This window comes from Eptatretus burgeri, chromosome 6, assembly GCF_056783735.1.
Source record: "Eptatretus burgeri isolate ZD-2024b chromosome 6, Ebu_testis_v1, whole genome shotgun sequence".
NCBI classification, from domain to species: Eukaryota; Metazoa; Chordata; class Myxini; order Myxiniformes; family Myxinidae; genus Eptatretus; species Eptatretus burgeri.
Genome location: NC_140966.1, coordinates 36,129,544 through 36,144,719, shown reverse-complemented (window position 1 = coordinate 36,144,719; position 15,176 = coordinate 36,129,544). Strand labels below are relative to the sequence as shown.

Here is a 15,176-nt window from a genome sequence, read left to right as displayed (position 1 = left end):
GTTAATTCTTTGCTTTGTTGACCCAATTTCTTTTCAACTTTTCTCCCATTCGAACAGCCTCGGTTTTACCCTCATCTATTTTCAATGTCATTTCTTCCCGTTTCAGCTCAAACTCAGTCTCCATTTCATTCCTCTGAGGTTGAGCCAAATAACTGTGAAGCATCAGCAAAAGCAGGACCCCTATAAAAAAAATTCAGCTTGGGTGACGTGTGGGACTACGAGTCGTAACGGACGTCACAGAACCTTTGCACGGATTCAACAAAACTTTGCAGGCAGAAAAGCAAATGGGGATGCTTGACAAAGCAAAACTGTCTGGAATGCACTTATGAGTCTGCGAACTGAAGAGGAATTTTCTTCAATCGTTTCTTAGGGGAACCACAAAATTGATGTTCACGAGCTGGACCCCATTAAGTTGCTGTTCGTTAGAAGGCCCCCAAAGAAATACACTGGAGCCTCTCCAAGTTACCATGATAATAGTCCAAAGGAGTACTACAGACAAGCATTCTTTATAATTGTAGACACTGCCCTTCAGCAGCTCGATGAGCTCCTGAACACAGTATCAACTACTGGAATGGCTGCATATCAGTGTTTGGAAAAAAAACGCTGCTTAACTTCCGAAGTGGACAAAAAAATCACAACAATATGTATCCTGAACTCCTGTGAAGCACTTGCAATCCAGTTGAAAATGTTCCACCCCAAAATGGTTTGTGATGCCCGGTGAGTACTCACTGCCATGTCACCTGATATGAGGAGTCTTTTCTACCAGGTGGAGAAACTTCACCGGCTACTGCTTGTTTGCCCTGTTACTTCCTGCTAAGTGGAGTGCTCATGCAGTTCTCCGTCAGCTGAAAACCTGGCTCCGAAACACCAATGGACAACTGTGGTTAAATTCAGCAGCAATATTCCACGTACATGAAAACCGGCTAGATGAAGTAGACGTACAGAGGACAACACAACAATTCATCAACAGGACACAAACATGCCACAATGTATTTGGGGGATTTTAACATGGAGTAAAACACAAAATACAACCAAGGTAAGGTGAACATTAAATTTGCTTTGCATTCCGTGTGCGTTTTTGTGTATCTTATTTGCTACAGTGGTAACAACATCGGTCCATATACTGTAGCTATTGCACCGTTTTGTTCTCTTTTTGCGGCATCGGCTCTCAGATCTTGTGCGACAACTTCCCGCAACATCTGGTCAACCCCTCCCTCCCCCTCCCAAATCGTGCAAAGAAATCGCTGCTGCTGGAAATACCACACATTTGTAGATTTATTACAATCTCTTGATGTTTTTAAATCTGTGTACGCAAGCACGATAAAATGTGAAGCTTTTCTCCTCGCATCATGGTCACTATTTAGATAACTTCTCAAGCTCTCACCATGACTTTTATTGCACGTTGGTTTCCATACCTTGTGTGCCAATTGTTTTCACGTGGTAATCACAAAACAGACATTTATTCCAAAATAAAACTGTGATGACTCTTGCTTCATTTGTCAGAAGTGCTGATTGGTACATTTACACTCAAGAACACTTAAAAAAAAAAAACCTTATATGATTAACTAATATCAAGTCAGCAAAAAAGGAATTAAGGCTCAAACATTGAAGTTCTGTTTAGTCATTACTGACTAACCGGTCAGTCTGTTGTATAACATAATGAGATGCAGATTGGAGAGGGTCTCAATCAGACATTTTTAGTTGCCAGGAAAGGTGAGCATTAACTGAAGTGAAAGAAAAGAACTTCAAACAAAGCAGATAACAGACAGGCTTCTTTCCTCAGAATTAATCATGCTGGACAAATGCTTCAAAATTGATGACCAGACTTAAAACAAACAGATGTTTGTTCAGAATTTCCTCCATCGGTTTACCATCCAATGAGCCAGACTGGAGAAAGCAACGGCAATGCTCAACAGCGTAATGGTTCAATGACTCGATCAGGAGCACTTGGAAATAATCCTGTGATGAAGCAGAGTCTATGGGTCCATCACGTCACAATCATAGACAGGTCGGTGATCTATCTATCTATCTCTCTCTCTCTTTTTTTCTTTCTTTTCCTACCTCCTTTATGGTCTTGCACCCTCTGCTCCTTCAGTGCTTTGTCTCCCCCTCCCCCACATTTCTGCAGGGCACACACGGTCCACCATCAACCCCCTTCTGGTGAAACTACCTAAATCCAGATCACTTCTCACCTCCATTCATTTGTCCTTTTTTCCCCACCTGTGGAACTAACTTCCACATGCTCTCCAATCACATTTTTCCCTCCAGGTCTTCAAGACAGCTGTTCACCACCATCTCAGATTTACCCCAATCCAAAACTATGATCTTTTCTACCCTCGTTAATTCACCCCAATCCCTCCTCCCTCCAAATTGCCAGTTTTCCCTCCTGAGAGTTTCCTTCTGTATCCATCTTGTCCACTCTATGCATCCTCTCCTGCTCCTCATTCATTGGTTGTCCAAGTCTGCCTCTATTTTGGCCTTCAACTCTGCTGCTGGTGTTGCCCCCCTTTCCCCCCTTTCTCTCAACTGTTCCTTTTGTCCTGATCCATTCAGTGTACTAATACTAGCTCTTCCACGAGCCTCAACTATGTATACAAAAACAAACGATACACAAACCTACATTACATAGAAAATTTACTTGAGGGCAGGGGGTGAATTTCCCTGGGATTTCATGATGAAAATGAGAGAGAAAGACAAGGAATCTATCTGGTCTCCCAAAAGACATTTAAATGTGTTTTGGGAATTTTTTTGTCAGTACAAATGTATTTGGCTCTGTTCGATTTTGCAAAAACATTTACATTCATAGGTTCTTCTTTCAATGATGAACCTTTAACCAGCAGTTACAAAACCAAACCAAAATGTGCCCTGTCCAGCCCCTGTTGAAATGAGTTTGCCAGCTCAAATGTATAGAAAAAAAAGAAGTTTTTATTTTATTTTTTGATCGACACAACAAAAATTTGACATAGGTGAACTGACCCTCACCGTAACGTGCCAATGTAATCCGACTCCAAATGTCGTGGAAGAAAAACAAGTTATAGCATAATCAAAATAGAAGGGCACTCGGTCAAGCGCATACCTCCGCCACATAATGCCTGATCCACGAGAACATATCGGGCCAAATACATGTTTGAAATATCGTGCTTTACAGTACGATATCGTTTTTGCCCTGTCTCTCAATGGTGAAGAATCACTTTAAAAATTAAATAATTCTCGTATCCAGGTCCGGATTCTCACCAACATCGAATCAATTCGTCCATGTGACACACCCAGCCTGTCCACCAAGTTTTGTCCGAATCCGTCAACAACTTTGAGACATCGTGCTATATATCGTTTTTGGCCCTATCTCAATCGTGAAGAATCACCTAAAAAAATTTATCATATCCGGATCTTCACCAAAATTGAATCAATTCTTCCTTGTCACACACCCAACCTGTCCACTAAGTTTCATCCGAAGCTGTCTACAACTTTTTGAGATATCATGCGATATCATTTTTGGCCCTATCTTTCAACGATGAAGAATCACTTTAAAAAATTCTAGTCGTCGGATCCGGATCTTCACCAACATGTTATCAGCTCGTCCTTGTCACACACCGAACCTGTCCACACAAAATTTCATCTGGACCCATCCACAACTTTTTGAGATATCCTGCACACAAACAGACAGACAGAAAGGGGTGGAAACAACCTCCTTCACCTTTGGTGGCAGAGGCAATAACAATTCACTTTCTCAATACACTAACCATATAAGAATGAATAAAACGTTTCTAAGGTTTATTTTTTTTAAAAATCCATTTCTGCTTCAGTCAACATGCAATTATTGATTGGCTAAAACGAAAAAAAAAACGATTCAAATACAATGGGAAATTCTCATTTGGTTTGAACCAAAAATAATTGGCAAGATTCAAAACAATGTGCATGTGTACAAGACGAGTACTTTTATTGATGTGCAAATAAACCAATGTGTGCGTGTCAGTGTGTAACTTGTGCATGACATCTGCTCAAGGTGTCAACTTCAACAGTGTATACAATTTCAGGTATTGTTGGCAGTGTGTATCGACTATATTTCCCATTTCATTTGAAGTTTCTCTCTGAATTACAGAATTAAAAAAAAAAAAATTCACACAGTGCATGGACCGAGAGCAGGCCATACAGTTGCAATTGACAGCAATGTCACTGGAGCTTTGACCAACAATCACCTGGGGTTTTGTCTGACAGCGGAGTGTACGACTTTCAATGCGATTTTCCCATTAAAATATTTAAAAAAAAAATACCCACTGAGAACATACTCTCATCAAGTGGAATTGCTTGCGATTTACCAGAAACTGTCAAGGTCACATCAAGGCTTCCCCACAATAACAGGAACTTTCTGCACAAAGGATACCCCCTCAAGTGCAGGTATGTTGGACAGTTTGGTAGAGTTGACCATATAATAATGAACAACCCATCTTTTAAAAAATAAAAAAGGAAAATCAAAGTGGGGACTCGATGTATTTAAATTTTTACTTTCAAGGCTAGGGTTTTAAGGACCATATGTCAATGCATTCAAAATTCACTTGAAAAACAACGGGGATTCAAACAAGTGCACGTTAATTCTCCAAGGAAACATCGCACAAATGTGTTATCCACCCACCAATAATTATCCACGAGTCACATGGACGAATTCCTTCAGTATATGGCCGTCAGAGAAATCATAAAATCTTAATACAAAGCCTGGCCACATGGGGCCCAAGGCTGCTTTCTATCTTCACGAGGAAGAGACAAAATGTCTTAAACTTGACAAAACATGTCTGTTGACCGTGGTAGAGTGCAGTGCAGCATCACATTATATATAGTAAGCCATATTTTATATTCTACCAATTTACTGCTGTAGACACCAAATTGTATCAAAAACCCTGCCCCCACCCCCCCTCCCCCCCCCAAAAAAAACAAAAAAAATATCATGGTATCAATACTTTGTGTGTCAGTAACTTATCATCTTCAGTTACATACATTTTCAAAAGTACTTTGCACTAACCTCATCAAATTACTGCAATGCAAAATTGCACCCAGACTTGCATAAAGGGAAGAAAAATTTACAAAGTAAGAATATTCACTGGAACAGATGGTGTATGCAACATTACGCTCTGTGATGTCACAACTCTGCATGAAACTTCTTTAGATCCTCCCCAAAGTTTGTAGCTTGGCTCCCAACAAACAGTTTCCAGTTGTCCACTATCTCCTCTTTTGTCAGTTTTGAATCCTGCAAAAAAGCACAATGGATGAAAAGATGAACATGGGGATGAGGTGCTATTGCAAGAACTCATCTGCAATTTTTGGAAAACCTATATCTCCAAAAATAAAAAAAAAGTTTGGTCATCACAACAAACTTCGATTTGTTCTGTTTGCAAATATAATTTCAAGACAATCACGAAGAAGTGAAAGGCGTATGGTACCACCAAGACCCTGCCAAGATCAGGACGTCCCTCCAAATTGGATGACAAAGTAAGGAGGAGACTGATCAGAGAGGCCACCAAGAGGCCAATGGCAACTTTTAAAGAGCTACATGACTTTATGGCAAAGACTGGTCACTGTGTGCATGTGACAACGATATCCCAAGCACTCCACAAGTCTGGCCTGCATGGTAGCAGTGGCAAGAAGGAAGCGACGACTCAAAAAAGCCCACGTCGATTCCCATTTGAGGTAGGGAGAGACTTCCATTCCAGAGAGAAAAAAAAACCATCAAGTTGGTAGAGACCTATCCCATCAGACTCACAGCTGTAATTACTGTCAAAGTTGCTTCCACCAAGTATCAACTCAGAGGGGTGGACACTTAACCAACCAAGATATTCTAGTTTTGTATTTTTAATTAATTTTCTGAAATTTGTAGAATCTGTTTTTCACTTGGAAGTTGTGGGTTACAATATGTAAATAAAGGTGGAAAAAGTCTGATTTAATGCAATTTAATTCTAGGCTACAAGGCAACAAAAGGTGAACACTTTGAAAGGGGGTGTATGTTTGGGGCTGTATGCTTTTTCTCAAGGCACTGTATGTTTGAGGTTTTTGAGTAGGGAAATTGGTGTGTGCGCGCAGAAGGTTCAGGAGGGGGATATTGGTCAAAAATCTGCTATTTGAGTGTACTGAATGCAGACTACTACAAACATCTGAATGGGTGAAGAAAAAGGACAGAAAACTGTACTTCAAAATATGCCACCACTTTAGATTGCTGACATGAACAAGGAAAGGAAAAGAAAAGCCAAAAAAAATAATATAAAGAGATATAATTAAAAAGGAATGCAAGAAAACTATGTTGTAGTCATCCAACTCCTCCCAGTTGCTTGGTCAGGATTTTGATTAACTACGTCAAAGCAGTCACGCTGGCCAACTGATTATGGCTCCCTAAGTAGGGTCACGGGTCTGTTTGCCTTGCTCAAGCGGCACAGGTTGTAGGTATATATATATATATATATATATATATATATATATATATATATATATATATATATATATATATATATATATATATATATATATATATATATGAAAATTTATATAACGAGTTTTGTGAATAAGTGCGCTTTGTCCCACAAGAGAAAATAATTCAGGGAGAGTTGCAAGTCATTGTTTCTCCTTCTTTACTTTAAGTGTGAATACAACCCTTCCTCATTTATCCTGCCTTTTTTATACCTATAGTGGGTAAGAACTGGCAAGGACCTTTTTATTTGCCATCCGGCCACATTCCATCTGTACTGGCAGATGGGGAATGCTGTATAAGGGGACATAGAACGTCTTTCACTTTCATGCCGATAAATGTAAAAAAGTGAGGAAGTGAAAAAAGAAGAAAAGGGTGACCATTTGTTGGAAGTTTAAGCTTGTCCGGAGCCTGCACAATCTGGGACACCAGTGGTGAATGCAGGAACCAAGAGGCAACATATGGATCTAGATCACTCCTTGTTGTCAGGGATGTTTGCCTGGCAATAGCTTTCAATCCTTTTGCTTCATTCCCTCATTTCTTTCTTCCTTCCTTCCCAGTTGTTATCTACACTCACATTATTTATTTATTCCTTATGCTTGTATGTGTTTTGTGAATGGCTTGAGGCTCTAGACTAAGATAAGGTCTGGTTTCATTTTTATATCAAGTCATTTGTTTGTTGTTCTGATTTTCATTTGTAAAAGGTCAATCAAGATTTGTGGATGCGGGAACTGGGAATAATATGGAATCGGCATGTGGTTTATTTATCATGTACCTTTAACATTATTAGAATCAAAATTTCCATGTTAAATCAGACATCGTGAAGGCATCTTCTTTCCCAGCATTATGTTAATTTTGAGCAAAACAAATGTCTTATGTTGTTGTGTTGATATTGGGAAATAGTCCTGTGTTATAACAGCCTTAGATGCTCAGCACACCTCAAGGCCTTATGCCATGTCTTCAGGACATGAGCAAAGATAGTTGGGTCAAACACTCATTACACAACAACACAATTCGAAAGTATTTGTCAAATTAGCATCGTAAAATATTCCCTGCATAATCTCTACTGATAATAGTTCCCTGCATAAAACAGCTACATTATGCAAGCAGAATTTTCCCCGCACCTACACACATCTATGCATCTACATCCAGTGTGGTCCAAAATGATTACAGCTTTTTATTTAACGACAATATATTTTTATTCTTGGTCGATTTCATTTGTTTTTGTCAAATACACAGGTTTGGTTAAATCTTTGTTTATTATAGTGAAAAAAAAAGTTTTAACAAGCAATATTGAGTGATACAATTCATAGTTGATGAAGTGCTCAATCCAAGCACAATGTCTCTGGATGACAGCTGACTCATGGATACTGAAGGACCAGGAAAGAATCCAAATCTTCAACCGGAGCTGGTATGAATCCAATTTTCCATCTGATGTTGTTTTCAACTCTTACAGTGCGCGCGCGTGTGTGCGTCTGTGTGTGTCTGTGTGTGTCTGTGTGTGTCTGTGTGTGTCTGTGTGTGTCTGTGTGTGTCTGTGTGTTCTTTTCATAGACTGAAACTTTAAGGGACCCCAATAGGTAGTCGTCAGGAGGAGATGGATCTGGGGAGTAAAGAAGCCATGAGTTGTCTGTTAAAAAAATGAGTTGATCACCCAAGTAATTTGGCTCAAAAACTCCAAAGCACTTTTAGACATTAGTGGTGGTGCACCATCTTGCTGAAGATGACTGAATCAATAGTGATGTCTTGCTTCCTTCTCGGTGCCAGAAGAAATCTTCTCTGCAGCACATCCACATATCTAACCTGTGCTGACTTTCACCATTTGTCCGGCTTCATTCTCAAAGAAAGGTCTCATCATACCACTAGCTCCGATAAGCACACCAAACTGTTACTTTCACGACAGAAACCGGTTGATCCATGTGTTCATGCGGTTGGAGTTCTGCCCAAAATGGCACGTTCAGTTTGTCCACGTGGCCCCTGAGATGGAAGTGGGCCTCATCATGAAAGAAGATGTTATCGAAAAAAATCTTGGTCTTTGATCTGCTGGGCAATGGCGGTGCAAAATTAGAACCTCTCCCTCTTATTTATTTCAATCTTGTGCTGCAATAACTATCTTGCATGGATAGATAGAGTTTCAGATCGTCATGTATGATTCTGCCAATGGTCATGCAAGAAATTCCTACCAGCTCTGCAAGTTGGCGTGTCTTATCAACCACTCACCTTTAATTTGGTTCACACATGCATTATCTTTGTGTATAAAGATACGACTTGGTTGCAAAAAAAAAAAAAACTTTAAAAAACAAACAAACAAACAAGCAGTCATAGACTGGTGCTTACGAAATCAACTTGACCTCTGACCTTGTCTCATAAAATCTGACCCGAGAGAAGGTAGTGACGCAAACCAGAAGTTTCTACGATGATTCTGTACCAAAGCATCAAAAATCGTAATGTCGACTGAAGCAAACATCTCCATTTCTCCACGCAATTATTTAATATTATTTCATCAAAGTCACAAAACCGTCATATTCGGCCATCCACCAACAATCTTTACATAATCCGACGGCTTAGCGAGTCAGGCATGCGACGATAACCTTTATTGGGATAAAAAAAAAAGACTTTTAAACAACATCTTTATTGAAAACACCGTCAGCGCGCGCACGCAAAACCTTTACGTGACTCAACGATGCGTCTGCTCGAGCGTGCTGCACCACGTGACGAGCCATGACGCGGCGAGTGAAATATTTTTATACAATCTTAAAACGTCTCAAAAACATCCGATTTTTACCAGAATTTCGAAAACCAAGTGTTAAGCATACTTAGCCATTACCAAAAGTGAAAACAGAATTTCGATCAGAGTTAAAACGAACTCGTAACACCGACCGAAGCAAAAATCTCCATTTCTCCACGCAATTATTTAATGTTATTTTCTCAAAGTCACAAAACCGTAATATTCGGCCATCCACCAACAATCTTTACATAATCCGACAGCTTAGCGAGTCAGGTGTGCGACGATAACCTTTATTGGGATAAAAAATGACTTTAAACACCATCTTTATCAAAAACACCATCAGCGCGCACATGCAAAACCTTTACGTGACTCAACGACGCGTCTGCTCGAGCGCGCTGCACCACGTGACGAGCCGTGACGCGGCGAGTGAAATATTTTTTATACAATCTTAAAACGTCTCCAAAACATCCGATTTTACCAGAATTTCGACAACTGAGTGTTGAGCGTCCGAAGCGATCGCAAAAACCGAAGACAAATTTTAAATTGAAGTTAAAACGGACTCGTAACGTCGACCAAAAAAAAAAAACATGGACCATCTTCTATCTTCTCATCCAAACTCTCTCTTCCTCTTATGTGGTGACTTCAATTGTCATCATGCCAGTTGGCTAGGTGTGGGTACCTCTCTCACCTGTCATGGCACCTCAGCAAAAGCTTTCTGCGACTCAATCGGTCAACTTCCCGACCCGGATCTCAACCAAATGGTACTCCATCTCTTCTGGATCTGATTGACAAATTTCCCTGGCAATATGTGCTGTTCTTCTGCCACTCCAATCAGTTCTTCTGACCACGTCCTTGTCAAAGTGGACATCTCTCTGGCAAAACCAGAGAACCACCTCATCGCCATCGAGTCTGGCATTTCACTTAAGCACTCCAAGCAGCCATCAAACTTAGACTGGTCTCTTTTCACTACTTTCTCCAACATCAACTCAACCTGGGAATTCTTTCAAAGAAACTTGCTCTCCCTCATGCACAAATTTATCCCCTCGTCTTCAGTTGTCCTACCCTTCCTCCCGCCCTTGGTTCACTGAAGCTTGTGGTGAGGCAGTTGTCCTGAAACAACTTGCCTTTGCCTCATGCAAAGCAAACCCAACTGAGGGCAATCTCAGTTCCTTCCATAAAGCTTGGAACAAGTGTGTATCTACCCTCAGGAGAGCCAGAAAACAACATCTTTCTAATCTCAAGTCTGCACTCTCAAACCTCTCTCCCTCCTCAAAATCCTGGTGGCATCTAATCAAATCTGTTTCTGGTGTATGTTCCCCCTCTATCCCCTCCCTTACCTCAAATGGCCGCACTGCTGATACCGCACGTGTAAAAGCTGAATGCCTAAACTCGGTGTTTGCCGCTAAATATTGTGTCCTAAACCCATCACTTTCTCTACCCACCTTACCCAGTCGCACCCAACTGTCCCTGGACTATGTGTCCTTTTCTCCTGACAAGGTGGAGAGCTTGCTGTCAAACCTCGTCTCAGATTCTGAAACCGGTCCAGACGGCATCAGCCCACGTGTCCTCAAAGCCTGCTCTTCTGCTCTTGCTCACCCTCTCTCTGTTCTATTCACCCTCTCATATGCTCAAGGTCATCTGCCATCTGCTTGGAAATCTGCGAACATCACTGCCCTGCAATAAAAGGTGCAAAAACAGATCCCTGCAACTAAAGACCAATCAGCCTTCTCCCAATCATCAGCAAGGTGATGGAATCCATCATCGCTTCAGACATGAAATCCTTCCTCTTTTCCAATGGCTTGATTTCCGATCATCAATTTGGTTTCAGACCAGGTCACTCTACCCTGGTTATGCTGCTTCTGCTCTCCCATCAATGGATGGAGGTCCTCAATGCCAGACAGGAAATCCGAGCCATATCCCTAGACATATCACGTGCTTTTGACAGTCTGGCACACTGCCCGACTCACCAAACTCTCTTCCCATGGTATCCAATGCCATCTCCACTCATGGCTCGCAGACTTCCTCTCCTGTCGCAGTCAATGTGTGGCCATAAATGGAGTTCTTTCATCCTCTCTTCCTGTCCAGGCTGGAGTTCCTCAAGGTAGCGTTCTGGGCCCTGTTCTTTTTGTAGTTTTCATCAATGATCTCTCCGACTCTCTGGAAAATCCTCTATATCTCTTTGCTGATGACTCCACCCTCTGCCGTACCATCTGTCATCCTTCAAACCGGCAAGCAGCAGCTTCTTCGCTCACTGCAGATCTGGATAAAATCACAAACTGGTCAAACACGTGGAACATGTCTTTCAATCCAGACAAATCTCACACTCTCACCATGTCTCTTCGAAAGGACCGTTTAGAAACCCCCCCCACCCCCCATCCACTTTCTCAACAATCCTCTGGAAGAAGTCTTTTCTTTCAAGCTTCTGGATCTCACTATCTGCCATGACCTTTCCTGGGAAAGTCACATTTCCAACCTCGCCTCAAAAGCCAGTCACCGACTGGGAATCCTCCATTGTGGAAAGTCCTTCCTCAGCCCACCTGAGCTCCTGAGCACTTACAAAGCTTTTGTCCGTAGCCTGATTGAATACTGCTCTCCCCTCTTGGCTGGTGCTCCGGCCTCCCACCTTTCTCGGCTTCACGCTGTCGAAACCAGGGCATTTAGGATCATCGGCATCTCCCGCAATGAGGCTCAGTCTTTGGGCCTCTCACTCAATCACCACAGGTTGGTCGGTGGTCTTTCTCTCTTCTACCGTCTCCTCTCCAGCCTTGCCCCCCCCTGCTCTCTGTAATTTGTCCCCACCACATTTCCACAGGGCGCTCAAGGTCCGCCAACAACCCCCTTCTGGTAAAACTACCAAAATCACGAATCACTGCTCATCTTCACTCTTTTTTTTCCCGCCTTTTGAATAAACTCCCTCACTCTATTCTTTCCCATTCTTCCCTCCAGGCTTTCAAAACAGCTGTTCACCACCACCTCTTATCATCCAAATCCTCGATCTTTTCTACCCCCGATAATCCACCCAAGCCCACTTCCTTCAATTCCCCTGCTTTCCTTCCTGAAAGTCCCTGTAATGTCCATCTTCTCTTCCCCATGTTCCTCGTCCCATCCCCATCCCTCTCCCTTCCACAGATCTCCTCATGTGTCTGTTCCCCACTGTTTTCTCCCTCCCACTCCTGCCCCTCTTGTCTCATGCCCCCCTTGCTGTGCGTTGGGTGTAAGCTCTCCTACGATCCTCGACAAGATGTACTAAAAAATAAAAAAATAAAAAATACTCCATTTCTCCACATGAATTTACGGAATTATGTTTGACCTCACTGTGACCTTGACCTTCGACCGATTTTGACCAAAATCTAATCAGCGCTAGCAATCACCCTCCTGAATCACGTGGTGTAATTTGACATTGGTAGCTCCTTCCGTTCTCGAGTTATCGTGCCTACAAGCAAACACACAAACACACACACAAACAAACAAAGGACGGAAGTCATCAATATACTTACGAAATCTTTAGATTTCGCAAGTAAAAAACCAAGAAGTCTACTGGGGCACAGGGAAATTGTTCGACATGGTTGAAACTTCTATGGAAAAAAGAACTTTAAACATTTTAAGTTCAAGGACTATGAATGTTTAACACACACACACACACACACACACACACACACACACACACGCACACACACACACACACACACACACACACACACACACACACACACACACACACACACACACACACACACACACACACACACACACACACCCCGAAACAGAGCATGGACAGGGAGATAGCTTTGTCCATGAGTCGTGATTTCATGCTGGGGTGAAGATGGATGCTTCAGGACCAGGGAAGGCTCCATTCAGTCTTAGAGACTCGAGAGTGGAGATGACGACCGGTCGCGGCAGTGCGTATGTACACACCTACACATTGTGATATGAGATCATACACATTTCACACGTGACATGTTATACATATTACATATACACATTATACGTGATATATTATCCAAAAACGCACACACAGTAGGTCTCTGTTTCATCTCCTAACATCACCCACGTGTGGAGATAGCAGTCAATAACAGCAACTTGTGTACGCACACACGCCCGCACAAATGGATATACTTTGACACTTGGGAGGGCTCCGTTCCACCTTCTGAAACCCGCTTATAGAGATGACCAACAACACACTTGTCACAAGAAAATTGCACTGAAACAAACTGGATTCAAAATTCATAAATCTATAGTCACGTGTATGCAAAATCATGGCCGTTGAAGAAATAATCCAAATCAAGAAATTGGCCTTGATAGCTGCAATGTTACCACAATTGCCACCCGAAACACTCGATCATGGAAAATCACATACCATACATGTCATGTTTCCCACAGAATCTGCATAAATGTCTGCACACAATGCATCTCAATAATTTCCCCCCAAAAAATTAATTGGTTACTCATGTGGTCAAAGTTAGTTTCGGGATGGTTCGACATAATGTAACAGCAAATAAGTTGGCTCAATGATGGGATAACTCCAAATGCTTCCCAGCACAATGTTCAATGCAATGTTATTTCGAGAGCACTGGCAAAGTACCGTATATCAGACTGGACAGTCCATAGTGACTTCATACAAATCGCCTAAATGGTTACAACCTGTTGTGAAGATGATGATCTTGTCACTCTTGCCAGAAATAACTGCTATTCAACAGCAGCAAAATTGCGAATGACCTCCAAAGGGTAATAAACTATAAGCATTTGATAAAGAACGTGTGGAACAGGTTTAATTTGGAAGTGGTATGAACTTCAGAAGCCAATTGCTAAAAATCTTACTAACATAGCACCATCAACATCAACAACAACAGGCAAGAAAGTGACAACATCACAACTGGTGGTTGAACAGTTGGCACCATGTTATTGCCATTGACACCTTCAAAGTCTGCCTTGACTTCAACAATGGATTGAGAGAATGAGGCGCAATTTTCCACTTGTGCAATAGGTAGGACAAATGGTTTAGTGAGGGAATTTTAATGATGGTACGGGGTGGCGTTCAAGTTGGCTGAAATGATTTTTTCACAATTTGGATGGATGCTATAACCGGTGTCAGATACAGTGATGAGATAATTACATCTGCAGTTGTTCCTTCAGAGCAATGACAAGGTCCCAACCTCATGTTTGTGGATGAGAATGCTCAACCACACCATGCACATGTTGTAATCACAACACTTCAGGAACAAAACATCGTTCAAATTGACTATCCCTGCACGGTGTTCTGACTTATTACCTCCACCACCAAAGGTGGATGGAGGTTATGTTTTCACCCCTGTTTGTTTGTGAACAGGATATCTCAAAAAAGTTGACGGATTCGGGCGAAATTTGGTAGAGAGCTTGGGTATGTGACACGGACGAAATGATTAGATTTTGGTGAAGATCCAAATCCGGATCCGGATCTGATAATTTTTAAAGTGATTCTTCACAATTATGCCAGGTGTTGGCTTAATGGTTAGGGTGGTGGGCTTTGGATCTTCGGGTCCTGAGTTAAAATCCCGCTCAGCTGTTGAATTAATTCCAGGTGGGGTTAACTAGGCCTGTCATCCTTCCGAGGTCGGCAAAATTAGTGCCAGCATGCTGGTATACTGTGACGGAGTGGCGATCCGTCCAGGATTGTGCCCAATAGCCAAGGAGACTGCTTAGGCAGCACAAACGCTCTGCACAGAGTATGGTCCCAATCTCCTCTTCACAATTGAGTGATAGGGCTAAAACTATATTAAGAATGACATCTGAATAAAATTATGGACGGATTCGGAGGAAACTTGGTTAGGTGACAAGAACAAGCAGATTAAATTTCAGTTCAACCGAATCCAGATCTGGCTCAGTGGGATACAAAACGTCAATTAGTCAGCCTGGCGGAGGTATGCACTCTACCGAGTGGCCGTTCTAATTTTAAATTTAACATGCTTGAGATTCTCTGGAGGCATCTGTGGTCACCAAGTTTTCCCCACAGTCTCATGATCA

General features: G+C 41.9%; 1 protein-coding gene across 3 annotated transcripts in view; it reads right to left on the bottom strand.

Annotated features, from left to right (window-relative positions):
* Positions 1-2,903: 2,903 nt before the first annotated feature.
* LOC147024541 (calumenin-like) overlaps positions 2,904-15,176 on the bottom strand; it is a 33,957-nt gene continuing 21,684 nt past the window's right edge. For 2 of the 3 annotated variants that reach the window (XM_085884560.1, XM_085884561.1), the window contains 2 exons: positions 5,121-5,239; positions 2,904-3,646 (listed from right to left, as the gene is read on the bottom strand). In XM_085884560.1, the coding sequence (XP_085740686.1) occupies positions 5,132-5,239 (108 nt within the window). In that variant the 3' untranslated portion in view covers positions 2,904-3,646; positions 5,121-5,131. Of the gene's footprint in view, positions 3,647-3,912; positions 5,240-15,176 lie in introns of those variants that run through there. The other variant, XM_085884558.1, reaches the window with a different exon arrangement.